Source organism: Engystomops pustulosus, chromosome 1 (assembly GCF_040894005.1).
Source record: "Engystomops pustulosus chromosome 1, aEngPut4.maternal, whole genome shotgun sequence".
Taxonomy (NCBI): Eukaryota; Metazoa; Chordata; class Amphibia; order Anura; family Leptodactylidae; genus Engystomops; species Engystomops pustulosus.
Genome location: NC_092411.1, coordinates 209,003,561 through 209,024,075, shown reverse-complemented (window position 1 = coordinate 209,024,075; position 20,515 = coordinate 209,003,561). Strand labels below are relative to the sequence as shown.

The 20,515-nt window shown below is 40.9% G+C and overlaps 1 protein-coding gene across 1 annotated transcript in view; it reads left to right on the top strand.

The window, feature by feature from the left end:
* The window catches only part of LOC140071620 (bifunctional heparan sulfate N-deacetylase/N-sulfotransferase 3-like), a 215,078-nt gene that overhangs the window by 100,619 nt on the left and 93,944 nt on the right, over positions 1-20,515 (top strand). Inside the window, exon 5 of the mRNA XM_072119202.1 lies at positions 2,098-2,283. Coding sequence (XP_071975303.1) covers positions 2,098-2,283 — 186 coding nt within the window. The remainder of the gene's footprint in view (positions 1-2,097; positions 2,284-20,515) is intronic.

Genomic DNA, 20,515 nt, shown 5'->3' with positions numbered 1-20,515 from the left:
AATAATATTAAAGATAATGCTTTCACCAGAATCTTTATTTCAGTGTTCAATATAGGATTCTTACCTTTTTAGAGATAGAATAATTAATGCCTCCCTCATCGAACTGTTTAGAACAGGAAGTTTGTACTTAATCTTTGATACTCTGTATTGGCATATTGGGCCTAGTTTTAGTTGAAGAATTACTAAACCTATAAGATAAATAACATGCATCAATAGTGCAGATAATAACAGAAAACTTTGCATTTAACTATATTAAAGAAAACTGTTAATGTTTCCCTTTTTAATCTCCTTTTCTTCTTGCTTTTAGCAGTTTGTATAAATCAGCTTTTTCTACTGCACTAATATTGAAAGCTGATAAAGAAGCAGAGAAAAATTGTAATGACTTAACTGTGTACAGACAGCATCTAGTTAGTCTTATCTCCTAATAGCGCTGAATTTTCAAGTGAAATATTCTTTAGGTATACAAGGTGTTTATCTTCTGAAGGAAATAAAAGAAATGCTTCAAAGGTTCAGTAAAGTTGTAAGGGAATGAAGATACACTGTAATTTGTCTTGTGTTGTTTATTGGAGGATTCATGTATTTATATAATTTTGAGATATTATTAGGACCAGATATTTTAGTGTCACACAAACTATATGGATAAATAGCTACAATGTAAACCAAAAGTAAGAGGTACCAAAAGGATATATTTTTTAAACATTGTAAATTCTTACAAGTTCAGAGAAATTCTTGATTTGAATACGTGCCATGTTTTATCGAAAAAGCATAAAATGTGACTTTGGTTACGACTTTGTACCACTTTGCAAATTCACTGAATATTTTATATATCAATTTGCCTTCAAACTTTGATAGCTCCCTGGCTCAGTAAAGTGCAAAGTCTGCAAATAGTATATCGCAAAATTTTGCAAATCCACATACAATAAAGGTCATTTCTACACATGCCAAAGTGCAAAGTTTCAAAAGACTTGAACTAATGGCTTATGAGGCCTTTATGGGCCATGTAATATTAAGTTGCATTGGGTTGAGAATGAGGAAACAAGTTCAATACAAGTTCAGAATGCATAGAGTCATCTGTGTTGTATGTTGCCCATTGGTTTGATGAACTAGTTGCCAATTGTCATTACTTAACATATTGCACAGTATAATAAAGTTAGTTATAGGACAAAATCTATAGTTGAGTTAACACATTTTCAGTTACGGAAATATGGATACTCTGGGAAGCCATTGGAGAGCTAACCAGCTCAACTGTAGGTTGTCAGGAAAGGTTTCATTTGTGATATGCAATCCATGAATAAATATCGACTTAAATCCAAGGATACTAAGTCAACTATAAAGGAACTGCTTCCACAGGAGGACCAGAACAAGATGAACATCCTGAATTAGGTGCATTTTGGCTCAGGACTCGAGCCTTCACTAGGTCGGGTGCACGTCCTACCCAGCAATTACTAGAGTACCGTATTTTTCGGACTATAAGGCGCACCGGATTAGAAGGCGCACCATCAATAAATGTTTGCTAAAAGGTCTAGGTTCATATATAAGGTGCACCGGATATAAGGCGCACCTGATTATAAGGATGAATGACCAGCAGGTGGCAGACCTGTGGGCAGTTCAAGGCAGCTGCAGTTCCAGGCAAACGTGTCTCCAGTGCATAGAGCTCAGATCTCAGAGGTATGGGCTGTCTGACGGCCCACCCCCAGATTTTCAGTCCCATGAAAGCCAGCGCAGCCGCACCACAGTCCGATTGCGTGCGACACAATCCCCAGTTAAATACCTGTCCCAGCGCGCCAATCCCGAAAATGTCGGAAAAAACTACGAAAGTGCAGCTGCGGACCTTCAGTAAATAAGTCCCAATGTCTCAAGGTTCTATAATATTGACTTACATAGTACATACCTATAGGTAGTACCAATACGCCAGTTTCATTATATCTGAGGATTGCTGTGATGCATAAGACTCTTTAATAACGGCATTTATAGCAGAAGACACACCCCATGATTAGTTCATCGTGAAACCAATTTTTCTTTAAAATGCCACTGAATCATAATGTTACTGTTTTAATTTTGTGTCAAGATTTTCTAATTTCAATAAATATATTACAGGAACATGGTATTCCAACGGACATGGGTTATGCAGTGGCTCCTCATCACTCAGGTGTCTATCCAGTGCACATTCAACTTTATGATGCTTGGAAAAAAATTTGGAATATTAAAGTCACAAGTACAGAAGAGTATCCGCATCTGAAACCAGCACGTTATAGACAGGGATTTATTCACAAAAATATAATGGTAAGTTGTGCATGATATCTGAAACAACTGCCTGTAAGGAAGGTGGATAAATCATTTTTTTTTACTTTTGTAAAAAACTTTTACTAAGTGGGAAAAAAGTTTTTATCTCCCTATGTTATAGGGAAAAGGGTGATCTAAGAATGTCATTAAGACAGCAACTTGATGTACCTTGTAAGCTACTTGTTGTAAAAGCCCTTTAGATTACTGGCTTCTGAGGCAATAAGAAGCTAAATTTATATGATGTATCTTCATTTATATGAAATGTCTGGAAGTCCTGAGTCCTTCTGAGTCCTGACATTACCCAAACTGTACACAAACTTTACCATGATAAGCACTACATGGGAAACCCTATAAGGATATTGTACTTACCCTACTAAAGTTTTTAATAGTGGCCAGCTTCTTTAAATGCACATACATGTACTGTATAATATACATGTCATTTGGACAAATCATCTGTAATATCTGAAGAATAGGCACAAATTACTTTAGTCCTCACATGTTAACATCTTGAAATTTTGCATTTCTGTGTGTTGTTGGTCCATCTTTAAGACCTGGCTGGTTGGCTGCTATAAATCTCACATACTTGTCACATTTGGAATCAATGATGCGGCATTTGGGGGCATTAGTAGAGCAATGTTGGAAGCTTTTATCTTCTTTGCTATATGTTTTCTAGATAGAGGCATTAGTGTCTGGTACAGAGGTTTTATAAGGAATCTGTCAGTAGATAAATTTTATTGTTTATATATAATGAAATGTTTCCAATTTCCCAATATACTTTCTGCATCAATTTCTTAGACCTCTGCTCACTAGACCTCTGCTTACTGTCATTCTATACAAAGTTTTATCATTTACCTCCATTACATATTAATTTGTGCATGGTCATGTGATGTCACACAGGTTCACGACTCGTTATATATAACAAAGAGTAAGCACAGCTGTGTGTTATAATGAGCTGTGCACCTGTGTGACATCACATGACCAGAGACAGATGTCTATTCGCTGGAAGTGGAAGCTTTCTATAGAAAGCAGAGCTTAAAAAATTGGATTGGGGGCGTGGCTTGGCCGCTGACTATGATGGCCGCATGTTAGAGGAGCTCCGTCTCCACAGCGCTTAAAACAGCTCTTTACCCCAGATTACCGGCAACAAACACCCCCACAAGATGCCAGGGGCTTCGGCACAACCACCGGGAAGGAAAGGAAGCGGAGCGGGACCCGGCAGCATGCCTATTAAGGCTTTTTTCTCCTTCGACGCCACGAGGCTGCAAGATGGCCGCGGCTCCCCGATACCATCCAGCGCCACTCTCCAGTCGGACACTGCTAAACCGCAGCGCAGCAAGCCCAGCAAGCTAACGACCACAACAATACCGGAGGGTAAGAAAGTACAAGCCCCGAGGGGCACCTCACCCTTCCAAATCCCTGATACATGGGATGCGACCTCACCTCAAAGCCCGCGCAATATGGCGCCTTCTCCTCCACACTTGCAAGAGGAGTATAGCATGCCTCCCTTAACATTACAACTACAAGAGAACTCTTCCTCTGTATCCAACTCCTCACGGAGTAGTGTCTCCTTAGCTTCCTCTCCCTCCACTAGCCCAGCTAAGCAGAAGCAAAAGAGAGCAGACAACTCCTCTCAGGAAGGACTACATCCCCATCATCCTGAAACACCAGATGCACTGGCTAAAATTCAAACCACTGACAAAGCAGTATCAGAGGCAAAGCTAAAAGCGATGCTTGAAGCATTCCGTCTATCACCTCATAAAGACCTCTCTGGGTTGATAACACCACTACAAGCCGCTGTAAACGATATAGGAGAAAGAGTGTCACAGGCAGAGGATAAAATGGAGCACATATCGGCGGCACATAACAGCCTGGTTGATTCCCATGACTACCTGGAAGAGAAAATCAAAACTATCCAAAACAAGCTAATAGACTCTGAGGACAGAGATAGAAGAAATAATATTAAAATAAGAGGCATTCCGGAATTGATACAGGGTCATATGCTAAGACCCTATGTCCAACAAATGACAAAGGCGCTCCTACCTGAGCTAACAGAGTATGAGCTGTGCATCGATAGAGCCCATAGGGTTCCAAAACCACCAAACTTGCCTGAGACGGTTCCACGAGACGTTCTTGCCAGATATTCGTTTTTCCATGTAAAAGATCAACTCCTTTCAAAGACGAGGAGACTACAAGTACTTCCAGCTCCTTATGAAGAAATAAAACTCTTCGTTGACCTTTCCTCAGCTACGCTACAAGCCAGGAAGTCACTCCAACCTATTACTTCTACCTTAAGAAAATATGAAATACCTTACAGGTGGCGTTTCCCCACGAAGCTACTTATCCGCAAAGATAACGCCATGCACGTTGTAAAATCTATTGAAGAAGGGATGTCTCTCCTACAAACATGGCAGATCCAGCTTGACAAGTCTGCGGGACCAACAAGGAAGGACTTTCCAGCACGCATCGAAAGAGAGTGGCAGACCGCAGGGGGCAAATAAGACTTTCTCTTTTGGGGTAAAGTAAATGTAATATCATGGTTCTTTTCAAGTGGAGATGGGAAAGATGTGTCTCCTCCTCTTCATGATCACCCATGAAGTTCTTTTCCCCACTTGAAATTGCACCATTGCTGTTTCACACAGAAGGTGTACTGTATGTTCTTCAATTGGGCACCACAAAAGTGCCTTCATGGTTAATAGTTTCGGTTAAACTTACTTGTTTTTTGTTATTTGTGACTAGGGTAACAATTCTATACACTCTCATTTATAGCTTACCATCCTGGTACCAAACAATGACAGAGAAAAGAGCTTTCCCAATCAGACACAATGGGGATTAAGATTGTATCAATGAATGTTAAGGGTCTTAATAGCCCCTTTAAGAGATCCATAATGTGGAAAGAAGCTACACAACAAAAAGCTGACATACTCTGCGTTCAGGAAACGCATTTCAGCAACCTCCCAAACTTGCACATCCCAAATACACTACACTTGTAACATCCTCATTTAGCAAAAAAAAGAGAGGGGTTATGGTGGCATTTAGCTCATCCTTAGCACTAACTATAGAGGAACAAATTATTGACTCAGAGAGCCGCTATATAATTATTATTTGCACAATCAATAACCTACGATATACTATAGTCTCGCTTTATGCTCCAAACAGGAAACAAAGCTCCTTCACCAGGAAGCTTTTCAAACTGATAGAAAAAGTTAAAAAAGGCTCAATAATTATAGCTGGAGATTTCAATGCCATAAGTGACCCCTCACTAGACACATCAAATGTGAAAACCTCTTCACATAGAACATTCACTCTTAAGCAGCTGATTTGGTCTTATAACCTATTCGATATCTGGAGGCTACAACACAGTGGAGAAAGAGACTACTCCTTCTTTTCCAACAGACACAGGAGCTACTCCCGTATAGACTACATATTAATAGATAAATCACTTTTAGATAGATCTACAGACACCCGACTGGGGGATATTAGATGGTCGGACCATTCTCCTGTATCTCTCACAATTTCAGATAACCTCTCTTCCCACAGTGATTTTGTGTGGAGGGCCAAAAATACGATAATTAACCACTCAAAATATACCCCTAGATTAATAAGAGCTCTGGACGAATTTTTTAGATTCAATACCAAAGAAAATAGTAATCCCTTCTCAATATGGATGGCCCATAAAGCCTTCATTGGAGGTGAAATCACAAAATTGCAAATAATGGCCAGTAAAGAAAGAGAGAGAGAAATAGTATCTGTTCACAGGCAAATACACACTCTAGAGCAACAAAATAAAAACTCCCCCTCCCCCATGGTAACCGCCGCAATATTAAAAGAGAGAGATAAACTAAGAAACCTATTGCTGTTAAGATACGCTCACAGCCATAAATTAATGAAAACTAAGTACTACTCACAAGGCCAAAAGGCAGGTGCTCTACTGGCTCGCAGCCTCAAGCAAAAGACTCAGCAAAGTAAAATCCCTTTTATCAAACACCCCATTACTGCGGACAAAATTGTTTCCCCTAGGGGTATTATAGAAGCCTTTAAAACTTATTATGAAGGACTATATAATCTCTCAGAAGATCCAGAGATAATACAACCAACTCAGGAAATGATAAATAAATTTCTCCTTAGAGTAAACCTTCCCCAAGTATCCCAGGATCAGTTGGATCTCCTTAACACCCCGATCTCCCTGGAAGAAATCAGAGACACTATTAAAGGGACCCCCCTAGGGAAAGCCCCTGGCACGGACGGGCTCCCCTCAGACTATTACAGGAAATTTGTGGATATATTGCTTCCCCATATAAAAAAATCCTTTGATTTAGCTTTCTCATCAGGGGAATTCCCCAAGGATATGCTATCTGCCCTTATAGTTACAATCCCTAAACCAGGTAAACCTCCCACCTCCCCTGCAAATTTCAGACCCATATCTTTACTCAACAGTGACGTTAAAATATATGCCAAAATACTAGCCGGAAGACTACAGTCCATTATTCCCACTTTGATTAAAAATGATCAGGTAGGGTTTATAGCGGGGAGACAGGCCCCGGACAACACCCGCCGCTTAATTACACTTATGCAACTCTGTGAACGCCACAATGTGACTTCCTCATTTATGACTATCGATGCCGAGAAGGCGTTCGACCGAGTGAACTGGTCGTTTGCCTTCTCGGCTCTCACTAAGTTTGGTCTGACGGGCCCAATCCAAACAGCAATCAAATCTTTGTATTCATTCCCTACAGCCCGGGTATACACTAATGGATTGTTGTCTACTGAATTTGCCCTTAAAAATGGTACTAGGCAGGGCTGCCCCCTATCCCCCACATTCTTCATTCTATCAATAGAACCCCTAGCTGAACTTTTGCGAATTGACCCTAACTCCACAGGGGTCAAAATCGGCCCCATTGAACATAAAATTGCGCTATTCACGGACGACATAATCCTGATCTCTACAAACCCCTCCAAATCCCTACCCTCAATATTTAACCTAATACAAGAGTATGGAGCAGTCTCTTATTACAAGATGAACACATCTAAATCCCAGATTCTCCCAATAGCCATACCCCAGGACCAATTGCAATTTCTTAAAAAACGCTTTCCGTTGGATTGGCAAACGGCCTCTATCACATATTTAGGGATCCAATTAACATCCCCCACCTCCAGACTATATGAAGCAAATTTTCTTCCACTCTTAGCTGAAATTGATAAAGACCTTGCTAAATTTGATAAGGTCATACTATCTTGGTTCGGCAAAGCTGCTGTATATAAAATGAGCATTCTCCCAAGATTCCTATACTTATTCAGGACAATCCCCATACAAATTCCTAAATCTTTCTTCACCACGGCTAATACACAAATTAGGAAATTTCTCTGGCAAAACAAATCCCCTAGGATTGCTTTAAATATTCTCACTAGACATAGACACATAGGAGGCTTAGGAATTCCTGACCTGCATGATTACTACATGTCTGCAGTTGCAGAACAGTTGATACATTGGTGGCGCAACTCTAAAGAAAAAGCTTGGGTAGTGATGGAAACCCAATTAAATAATAACCTCCCATTAAGGAACAGGATGATTGCGGCAATGTGGCATCTATCCCCCCCACCAGTATTATATTCAGCAATTTCAATCTCAGATTGGGCATTTAGTCAAATCATCACCACATTAAAACAAGATCATGTTCCTGTTCACTTAGACCAGATTCCCCTGTCCTTCCTGGAACAACAAATCCCAAACATTAAACTTACAGCTTGGCATTGCAAGGAAAGAAAGAGCACTTTGCAAGATATCACATTAGAGACCAAACTTCTCCCATTCTCGGACCTGAAAGAGAAGTTCGCCCTTATTTAACTCTCTATGGTGAAGGCATAAATAAAATGTAACTTTTATTAGTAATATATTAAAAGAGTAAAATGTGTTATTTCAACCACCAAATAATCTCACTGATCTCTATGTGTCAATGTTATACATATAGGGTACAGGGAACTCACAAGGATAGTTATGCCGTATTCTATTGGTTGTAGCATATGGTGACTCTATTTGTTTATACCAGTGCTCGTTACAAAAAGGCATAGATCTCACCCATCTTGTCGTCACAGCTGGTGAAGTGGAGATGATCCGTCCTGGGCACTTCCAATCCTGGATGAGGAATATGGTACTGCCCCTAGTATACCCTGTAATATCGGATCTCCCTCAGTGTCCCAGAGTTGCTCCCGTCCTTACAAGGACGGTCCCAAGCTGTCCCTGTAGATAACAGTCGCCCTGTTTTGCCCTATACCTTCAGAAACAAAAACAAAAGCAAAAAGCTTCCCGACGCGTTTCCAGTGCCACTCCTTGTGGAACCTTCATCAGGGGAATAGCAATGAGTAATATCTTAAAGAAATAATGATGTATTCCTCAATATGGTTAGTGACAAAATAAACACATATATATCCCCTAAACCCGTATTTAACCTGAGCAAACAAGAGAGTACAGCTCTAGATACCTTACAGAAAGAGAAAGGGTTGACAATAAAACCATCAGACAAGGGGGGTAATATAGTGGTTATGAACACAATAGATTATAAACAGATGTGCCTTGACCTACTAAAAGATAGAAGATCATATGCAATACTTCCCACCAATCCACTATCCAGATTCCATAATGAACTTAAACTGATCCTCGACACGGCAAAAAATCAGGAACTTATAAATGATGATGAATACAAATTTTTATTACCCAAACATCCAAAAATGGCCACTTTTTATTCGGTTCCCAAAATACACAAAGGAACCCAGCCATTGAAGGGAAGACCGATAGTTTCGGGCATAGATAGCCTGATACAAAATATAGGTACGTACCTTGATCAGGTCTTGAGAGAATTCGTAGTGTCCCTACCCTCATACATTAGGGACACGCTGGATTTGTTAAACAGATTGGAAGATATCAATGTAGGCACCGAATGCTTTCTGGCGAGCATAGACGTTGAAGCGTTATATTCATCTATACCGCATGAATCAGGCATTAAGGCTACCTCCCATTTTGTAGGCACAAGGGGAATACAGCATCGACCCCACAACAATATGATATTATCTCTCCTACAGTTCTCCTTAACCCACAACTGTTTTCTCTTTGACAAGAGGATCTACCACCAGCTCAGGGGCACGGCGATGGGGTGGGCATGCGCACCCACCTACGCCAACTTGCTCCTGGGCTGGTGGGAAGAAACGGTGATCTTTGGAGAGAAAATGGAGAATACTGGAGGCATAGAAATATGGCTGAGATATATCGATGATATATTTGTTGTCTGGAATAAATCTAAACAAGAGTTCGAGGATTTTGTCACATCACTAAACCAAAACAATATAGGACTACGTTTCACATTTGATATCCAGGAGAAGGAACTACCGTTCCTAGATGTTCTGATTACAAAAGACCATCAGGGCCAAATTGAAACCACGGTATACAGAAAACCCACAGCCACCAATGCTCTACTCCGATGGGAAAGCAACCACCCCCTCCCCCTTAGACGAGGTATCCCTAGGGGCCAGTATCTGAGGCTTAGACGCAATTGTTCTTCTATGCCAGAGTTCAAGAAACAGGCGGCCGACCTCAGGACTAGATTTCTTGAAAAGGGGTACCCTGACAATATTTTAAGATCCGCTTACAGGATGGCACTGCAAAGGGACCGGACGACCCTATTGAATACACTTAAAGAAAAACCCCTCAACAAAGAACCAATTAGAATGATAACTACGTACAGTGGGGATGCTGACTGCATAAGACGCATCATACAGGACCATTGGCCCATACTGAATATGGACCCAGACCTAGAAGATGTAATAGGCCCCTCCCCACAACTAACGTACAGGAGAGGACGTAGCCTGAGGGACCGTCTGGTACAGAGTCACTTTATAGCACCAGAACAGGAAACATGGTTGACCTCAAACGTTAAGGGCAACCATAAGTGCAGTGGCTGCATAGCCTGTCCTGTGATGCAGACATGTAAGAGCTTCACAGCCAATGTGACAGGAAGATCATATGACATCCGATCCTTCATAAATTGTAGAACACGAGGTGTCATATATAGAGCAGTATGCACGTGCGGATTGGAGTATATAGGGAAGACCAAACTCGAACTAAGACGGAGGATAGGGGCCCATCTGGGTGACATTTCCCACAATAGGGATACCCCAGTCGCTCGGCACATGAACACATACCATGCAGGAGACATCAATCATATTAAATTTATGGGCATTGATGTAGTGACCCCAAATCCAAGAGGGGGAGACTGGGACCGAGCCATTTTACAAAGAGAGGCCAAATGGATATTCAGATGTGAAACGGTAGCTCCAAGAGGCTTAAATGAGAACTTATCATATGCACCCTTTGTTTAAATAGATACATGGTCAAAAAGTAACAACAAGCACTATTTACCCTATGTCTTAGGGTCAATAGAGCGCAGAGAAACCGGGTGATGACAAATCTGATATGAGTAATGAGACTACTGAAGTGTGTCCCACTCTGACCAACCTTAAGACAACTTTCATAGAGTGTCATTGCTAGTCCTACTAGTCACTGTATAAATCACCCAAAAATCGGTACACAAGACAACAAATGTGATTCCCAGGATTAGAAGCACCAAAGTTTAAAGGTGACCTAACGCCTGTGATATCCACAATCTAATACCAGATTGCTGGGGACTATGTAGGTGACTAAGTACATAGGGTCACACTGATGTCGCCACTGCAGCGTACCAGTAACAAATCCCTGTGATACTAGACGGACGGGTATGGGCTTCCTGGGTTTACCATGGTAACGGCAACTGCCCGGATCGTACTACAAAACACACAGCGTGTCTCGGTAAGCATAGCAACCGATGACGCAGTAATACGCGTCACCGGAAGTGACGTATCGGAGCCATCGCTAAACCGGAAGTAGCTAGCTGGCGTCCTTCACTACGCCGAGACACGTGCAGGAATGGACCTCCAGTGGGCGGGTAAGTGAAATATCACACTAGGAGGGATTCCCCTTTACATTTCAACCTCCACACATCCCCTACAGAACAGGTGAGAGGGGCAAAGGTCCAACCAATCAGATCAGGGAATGATACCTGGTCACATGGACTAACACCCTTCAAAACTCAGTGAGGATGTGTTAATAGGCTGCTACAGGAGTGGAGTGCACCACTGTGTTACCCACCACCACTGACCACTGTTGATGGACCACAGCCACATATCATTATTTCTTTAAGATATTACTCATTGCTATTCCCCTGATGAAGGTTCCACAAGGAGTGGCACTGGAAACGCGTCGGGAAGCTTTTTGCTTTTGTTTTTGTTTCTGAAGGTATAGGGCAAAACAGGGCGACTGTTATCTACAGGGACAGCTTGGGACCGTCCTTGTAAGGACGGGAGCAACTCTGGGACACTGAGGGAGATCCGATATTACAGGGTATACTAGGGGCAGTACCATATTCCTCATCCAGGATTGGAAGTGCCCAGGACGGATCATCTCCACTTCACCAGCTGTGACGACAAGATGGGTGAGATCTATGCCTTTTTGTAACGAGCACTGGTATAAACAAATAGAGTCACCATATGCTACAACCAATAGAATACGGCATAACTATCCTTGTGAGTTCCCTGTACCCTATATGTATAACATTGACACATAGAGATCAGTGAGATTATTTGGTGGTTGAAATAACACATTTTACTCTTTTAATATATTACTAATAAAAGTTACATTTTATTTATGCCTTCACCATAGAGAGTTAAATATTATTTTTGGCAGGTGATTACCTTAGCCGGGTTCAACAGGCTCTAGGCAGCACAAGGAACAAAGACTGCTACAATTGAATTTGAGAAGTTCGCCCTTACTTCACAGGAAACCTTAAATTACTTAAAAATACGTAATTTTTTCCTTCAAAATACAGACCCACAGCCCACAATGATCCGGTCCCTACTGAAATTTCTAGATGATGTTAATTGCACTAAAAAAGGTATATCTATAATTTACAGCTTATTAAACTCCAAACATAAGTTGGTCAAAACATCATTCATACTCAGGTGGGAGGAGGAATTGGGGAATACCTTTGAACTTGCCCAGTGGCAAAAAACATTTGCCTTTATACAAACTACATTCAGAAGCACTAATTTTCAAGAAGCAATGACCAAAACTATAATGAGATGGTATTTTTCACCGACAAGGCTTGCCTCAATATACCCCTCCTCCTCACCCCTATGTTGGAGAGGCTGTGGAGCAAGAGGCACCACCTCCCATATACTTTGGGGGTGCCCGATTCTTCAGCCCCTGTGGAAGGCCACATTTGATTTAATTAACAAAATAGCCAAGGCACATATCCAAAATACTCCGCACTTGGCGCTTCTCTTAATGGGTATTGAGGATATCAATTATAGGGTCAGAACAGTGGCTGCACACCTACTCATGGCTACTAAATTAGTGGTCACTAGACATTGGAAGGAGACTTCCCCTCCCGTCTTCCAAGAAGTAATTAATGTCCTGAATGAAACTTGCACATATGAGCAAATCATAGCACTACACAACAACACTCATAAGCGATACCTTATAAAATGGGGATCTTGGCTAGATAACTCGCTTTGCACAGTAAAAGGAAATATAGGAATCTAAACTACAGAAATTATAGTCCGGAGACTACCCTCCCCCCCCCCCCTCTTCCCCCCTACCCCCCTTCACCCCCTTAGCCGTGCGCTAGTCTAAAGGGGCAGTACTGTTGAAGTAATGCTTGAGAGTGAGATGATATGGAAAATTAAGAAGCTCTTAGTCACTATTGTTTTGGTTTAATGTTTTGGTTTCCTTACATTGTTAACTTTAGAGATTATTTTGCTGCTCTCAGCTATGGTATAGCGGTATAATTGACTTGTGAATTAGATATATGACCTCGATCAACCCTGCTACCGATAATTAATTCACAAGAGGGCATTTATGTCAACCAATATGCTAATCCTATGTACCATCACACATTCCATGATGTAATTGTATGCTGCATTCTGCTGTACTATACTGAAAAATTCAATAAATATTGTTATTAAAAAAAAAAAAAAAATTGGATTGAATTGGAAAACTATATAACATTTCAATAAACAGCAACATTTATTAGCTGAAATGGCAGCACCCCTTTAAAGCTGGCAAGCCTGTATTTTACAGAGAGGGAGCAGGATACAGTTAAACAACACCGAGGGGAGACACTCTGGAAAGAGTGAGCAAGGGAAGGTTCACTAGACCATGTGGCCATGGCACATCGAACTGCTAATTTTGATTTCTCTCCATTAAGGCGACGTCTTTCCCACATAAAAAGATTACTGATGATTCAAGGCACTTCACTGACAAGACCATATGTGCAGTTTATATGTGACCAGGAAGCTGAAGTTTCCTTTAACCCCTTCACGCTCCGTGGCGGATATATCCGCCACGGAGCGCAGTGACTTAGCGCTCAGTGGCGGATATATCCGCCACGGCGCTTATGCCGGCTCGGCTCTGGATCAGAGCCGAACCGGCATCGGGAAACACGGGGTGCCGGCTGTAACTAATAGCCGGCACCCCAGTGTAACACCCGCGATCGGAGTTGTCTCCGATCGCGGGTGCTTAACCCGTTAAATGCCGCGGTCAGCGCGACCGCGGCATCTAACAAGCATCTGGGGGGTCTTTCCCCCACGATCGGCCCCCCCGAACCGTTTTCGGGGGGCGCCGATCGTTGCTATAGCAACTCTGGGGTCCGGTCTGTGATGTCATCTTACTGGCACAGTGCCAGCCTATGCAAGTGTATAGGCTGACACTGATAATACTCTGCAATACATCAGTATTGCAGAATATTATCATGAACAAGCAATCAGATGATTGCTTGTTCATTTCCCATGGTATAAAAGTGAAAAAGTAAATAAAAAAAGTTATTCAATAAAAAAATAAAGTCATAAATCACTAAAAATGCCCCAAACCCCCAAAACATATAAAGAGACATATAACTCAAAAAAAGTCTAAATCATAACACAAACCCCACATATATAGTATCACCGCGTCCGTAACAACCCGTAGAATAAAAGTAAATCATTATTGAACCCCCACGATAAACGCCGTAAAAAAAAAACTGTTATAAACCCTCCAAAAATTATGATTTTTACCTTTTCAATCCCACAAAAAAATGCTATAAAATGCGATCAAAAAACCATATGTACTCAGACATGATACTGGTGCAAAGTACAACATGTCCCGCAAAAAACAAGCCATCAACCAGCTCCGTAGCCAAAAAAGTAACAATGTTATGCCACTTGAAAGACGGCGATGCAAAAATGATAGATTTTTCCCCACATTAGGGTTTTGTTTGACAAATTTAGTAAAACGTAAGAAAATATATTCATGTCTGGTATCCCCGTAATCGTATCAACCCATAGAATAAAGATAACATGATTATTAGTCTATACGGTGAACACCAAAAAAAAAGTTAAAAATCCAGTACAGAATTGATGCTTTTCTACTCCTGCCCTCAAAAAAAGTTCCTAAATTTTCAACAATAGGTGATACCAACCCCAAAATGGTAACAATGGAAAAAGCATCTCATCCCGCAAAAAAAATGCCGCCACATGGCCCCAATAACGAAAAAGCGAAAATTTTATAGCCTTCAAAAGGGGCCAATGAGGAAACTAAAATCCTGGCAGCTGCAGCGCCCTCCTTCCCTTCTGCACCTCGCTGTGCGCCCATAAAACAAGTAACGGCCACATGTGGGGGGTCTTTGTACTCAGGAGAAATTGCAGAACAAATTGTATGGTGGGTTTTCTCTTTTTATATTTTGTAAATTTTAGTGCTAAATGAACGTATAAGGGAACAATATGACCATTCTAAATTTCACCTCCATTTTGATTCAATTACTATGAAGATCTCAAGGGGTTAACAATCTTCGTAAAAGCTGTTTCTGATAGCTTGAGGGGTGCAGATTTGAAAATGGGTAGATTATATAGGGGGGTTTGATGCTAAATATGTAAAATTTCATTCAAAACTGTATTTATCCCCAAAATAGTCAATTCTGAAAATCCGGAAAAGCGATATTCTATTTGTAAGCCGCGTGACCTCAAAATAAATTATCCAGACATTTCAGAAATTATGAAAATGTAAAGTAGACAAATGGGAAATGTTATTCAGTAACTTATTTCGGTGGTAATTCTATCTGCCTGAAAACGCAATGATTTTGAATTTCGAAAATGGCAAATTTTTCAAAAAATGTATCATATTTTCTTTTTTTTGTAAATAAACGCAAAACTTATCAGCCAAAATTTACCACTAAAATGAAGTACAACATGTGGGGAAAAAACAATCTCAGAATCGTTTTGATAAGTAACAGTGTTCAAAAGTTATAACCATATAAAGCGAAGCAAGTCAGAATCCAAAAAATCGGGCTGAGCCTTAAGCTACAAAATGGCTGCGTCCTTAAGGGGTTAAAGATCAGGCCCTGTCCATGTAATCTTGCAGGGAAATTAGCATACGTATTACACAGTAGATCTGACTATGTTGTAAACTCCAAACATATAATTACAGTAAAAAGTTCTACACTACCATTAGCTCCCAAAAGAATATTGGCATACTAACCTTGAGCACTAGATAATTTTTAGGCTCAGTATTCCCCAGCATTCTGCACTTATAGTTCAGTAAAAGATTAAAGCGTCATTTGAGATCATTTTTATATTGTGTGTGGGGGGGAATGCTGTGACATTTTTTCTAATATAATGCATCAACAAATTCTGCTTAGTGTGTGTGTGTTTAAACAGCTCTGGCAGTGAGAATTAACCCCTTTACCTTCCTCTTGATCTGGTAGACAGATTTGCCATAGCAGCATAGAAGTAACATTGTAACTAAAGGGCAAATTTCAGCCTGTTTCTTTACAAATAAACTGAATTTATAAATGAAGCATATCAGAAATATGTTCACCGCATACAATATTAAAAAAATCTTAAATGAAGATTACCCCTTAAAGAACTGTAAAGTATACTTTACAACAGGTTACAGGTATGTGACGGATCACATGCTTGAGGTCATCCAATTCAAACTGGCTGCAGTCTTCATACTTCCCCGAGAATGGTATGTAGCAGTGCTGTTTGTGTTAAAATTTTTGAATGCAGCAGCATTGTTTATGTGTAAAGTTTGAATGCACAAATAAAGCTAGAGCTCAGGCTCCCCATCAGTTCAAATGAATGCATGTACAGCACAGTTTATGTACAATGCGACCTCATTGCACAGGGAAGGACTATTTGCAGGTAGGGGAGCTTCCATAGATTATGATAGCAAAAAAATAATAAGATCAGTGATTGAATGTAAAAACAGTCTGTTAGGGAGAGTTTCTCTCAGGGAGGTGGTCTTTTGAGAGGTTTCGCTATTTACACACAATGATTATGTGTCCTCTTTGGCTGTTTGTTCACGTTCACATGAATTATCTCAGTGCTCTGGCCTCACTGCTCTTAGCAGTCACAACCAGGAAGTCCGACCCACTGAGTGGATTTTACAGATAGCATTGTATATCTATTAGCCCTATATCTCAGGATAGGAAGAAGCCAGGACAGGTATCATTGGAATCGTTGTCAAAGATCCTCTCCAGCTGTGCTTTGAATTACTACCATGCTAGCTACTATCTTCCCTTCAGAATAAATGTTTTAATTCTTTTAAACCCTATCCATCTAACCTTTTTCTGGCATTTCATATTCTGCCCTTCTCTCCTGAAATTTCCCACAAAGAGTAATTGATAAATATATTTTACCCCTTTCTCCAGTCAGGATTTGACCTTTATATCTGGTGCTTCCCATTTTTTGTTCCCCCAGATTGGTGTGCACTAAGTTATTCATTTACACTTCATTCTAGCCTTAGATCTTGCCATAGCCATCACTTTAATTCCATTGAAGGCCAATCTCTTCCTTTTCTCAGTTTTTTCCAAATATCAGTTTCAAGTATGTTATAATTATATCCCTCCGCTCCTGATAGAAAAACATTCTTCAGGGGTTCTTTATCCCAGAGAACTATATATTTAGCCTGAGCTGCGATAAAGTAAGCCTGCAGATCCTAGATATAGTAACACATCATCTGCGTACAAAGAAATTTTCTCATGCACACCTCCTTGTCTGACTCCTACAATCTTGATAATTGTACAGGTAATAAGGGTGATAAAGGACAACCCTGTTGAGAGCCTTGGCCCAAACTAAATGATTCAGATATCATACCATTTACCAAGACCTTTGCAGTTGCTCCTTTATATAGGAGTTTTATCTAGGATATATAGCCTGGGCCAAAGCCCATCTTTCCTAATGTTACCCACAAGAAATTCCATTCTAATGTGTCAAAGGCTTTGGATGCGTCTAAAAACAATAGCATGCGCTGTCCGGGATGGGTGGGGGGCACTTGCAGGTTAAGATATAATCTACATAGATTATCTAACATTGATCCTCCGGGCATAAAACCTCTTTGATCTTCATGTATAATTTCATTATTTTTTTTATATTTCTGCCAAAATATTGGCAAGCAATTTATTGTTGATTAAAGAAATTTGGCGATATGAGTCTACCAATCTATTGTTCTTATCAGCTCTAGTAACTAACACTATTAACGCCTCTCTCATTGAGGGAGGTAAAATCCCTTTAGCCAATGAACTATTCCACTCCTTAACTAGATGACACAATCCTTCCTTTTTATACATAACATAAAACTCTGTAGGGATCCCATCCAATCCTGGAGAGCTACCCTTCGCCGAGCAGCCCAAGACGTCTTCCAGTTATTTCAATATAATTCTTTAACCCCTTCCCGACATTTGACGTAATAGTACTGCATCGCGGGAGGTGCGTTCCCGCAAAATGCAGTACTATTACGTCAAGCTTCTGGCCCCGGCTCCTAAACGGAGCCGGGGCCAGAAGCTGCGGGTGTCGGCTATATGTTATAGCTGACACCCGCCTCTAACACCCGCGATTGGAGATTTCTCCGATCGCGGGTGTTAACCCCTAACACGCCGCGGTCGCGCTGACCGCGGCGTGTCAGAGGCATTTAAAGCTATTTAAATGCGAATCGGACCCCCCCCGTGGCGCTTACCGGGGGGGTCCGCTCCTCCGATCGCAGCCCCGGGACTGCCGGTGCCCGGGGCTGCGCGATCCTCCTCTCGGTGCCGGGTCCGTGCTCAGTGTCTTACATTACACAGTGCAATACATCTGTATTGCACTGTGTAACCTATAAAAAAGCTTGAACAAGTGATCAGAAGATCACTTGTTCAAGCTTAAATGTCATTACCTGTAAAAAAAGGAAAAATAAATATATAAAGGTTTTTTACAGTAAAAATAAATAATAAAAGAAAGTGAAAGTCCCCCCAAACACCACATTTCCCTTTACACAAGTAATAAAGTATAAAAAACACTAAATCACGAAAACCCCCCACTTATTTGGTATCGCCGCGTCCGTAACAATCTGTACAATAAATCCTAATCATAATTGGACCCGCTCGATGAACGTGGTAAAAAAAAACAACCAAAAACGTGCCAAAAATTAAAACTTTTTATCAAATTGCTTTACAAAATATGTTCTAAAAAGTGATCCGAAAAAGTTACAAGCACCAAACTGATACCGATAAAAAGAGCAACTTGTCACGCAAAAAATAAGCTTACAACCAGCTTCGTAAACCAAAAAATACTATAATTATGCCACTATAAAAATGGCAATACTAAAACAAATGCAATTTTTTCTATTCTAGTTTTCCTTCAATAAAATTGGACAAATATAAATAAAACTATATAAATGAGGTATCACCGTAATCGTAGTGATCCGTAGAATAAAGATAATATATTATTGTTATGCTACAGTGAACAACCCCCCCAAAAAATGCTAAAAATCCAAAACAAGAATTGATGATTTTATTTTCCTCCACACGTAAAAAGTTAATAAAATTTCTTCAATAAGCTAAAAACCCACTAAAATTAAGGTTTTTTTTACAGTGCATCGCGTCTCGCAAAAAATAAGCCCTTATTTGTCTAAATTGCTTAAAAAATAAATAAAGATTGTATAGCCTATTCCCAACGAGCGTTGTTATAGAACGGTGCGGCGGGTAGTGACTTTCCAACACCGGTCAGGGTAAGACGGCGGCTGTTCACTGATCGGGGTAAGACGGCGGCTGTTCCTGACAGCCATCCATCCTGCCCCATGGACCAGAAGGGTTACGTCCCCCCCACACACCCCCAGTTTATTATCGCTGCTACTGGCTCATCAATTCAGACGAGCCGATAGCAGCGAATTTACTTATGACGTCAGTAATACCGATCACCATGTCTATAGACACGGTGATCGGGGCAGGGTGGCGGCTGTTCCTGACAGCCACCAATTTTGCCTTGCGGTCCAGAGGGGTTTTGTTGCCCCCTCTGTCCATGTTTGCCGCTATTTGCTGGTCGATATGGTCCAGCCAAAAGCAGCAATATTCGTCACAATGGGCATCGCTAGGGTGAATAAGAGCAACACTTGGCGATAATTTCCCTACGAAAAACCAAGATATGGTACAAAAGTGCTGGCCATACACATTGTACAGATTACGCTGTACAACTCTTACGAGCTGTTCCAATGTGCAGGTCCTGCCGTATCATTTCTCTGTTTTCAAGAGGAAGATATTAGGAAACTAATATTGGGACAAGAAGGACGGGGCCCCAGTACCTCTGGTTTAGATGTTCCTGTGTTTTGCCAGGACAGCATTTTCCCGGTGAATTCTGCTGCTTCTAATGGTAGGACTCAATAAAGAGTCTGTTCCAAAAGAGAAGTTAGGATGGACACTACATACTACTAAGAGACCTGCGACAACTCCAGAGTGACAAAAGTTTAGTTGGTCCCCTGGTATATTCTACCTCCTTATACACTAGACATTCACAATTCACGCCCAACCTATTGTGAATTAATTTCGGTAAAATGAATAATTGTAACAACTGTTATGTCCCGTTGCTCCCTATACCCCTCCATTATTTCATAAGGGGCGCCACATAACGGGCACTGAACTTTCCAGAAATAATTGCAATTTCCATCTTGGACTCCATTGCACATCATATTTGGAAACCACCTATATGTTCAAAATGCTCATTTCACCACGTGTATTACACTACACCACATATTACACCTTGCTATATTCCCCAAGGGGTGTACATTCAACAATTAGGGTCACTTTTCGGGTTTTCCTCTGTTTTGGTACCACTACGTCTCTCCAAATGTATCCTGACACATGTGAAG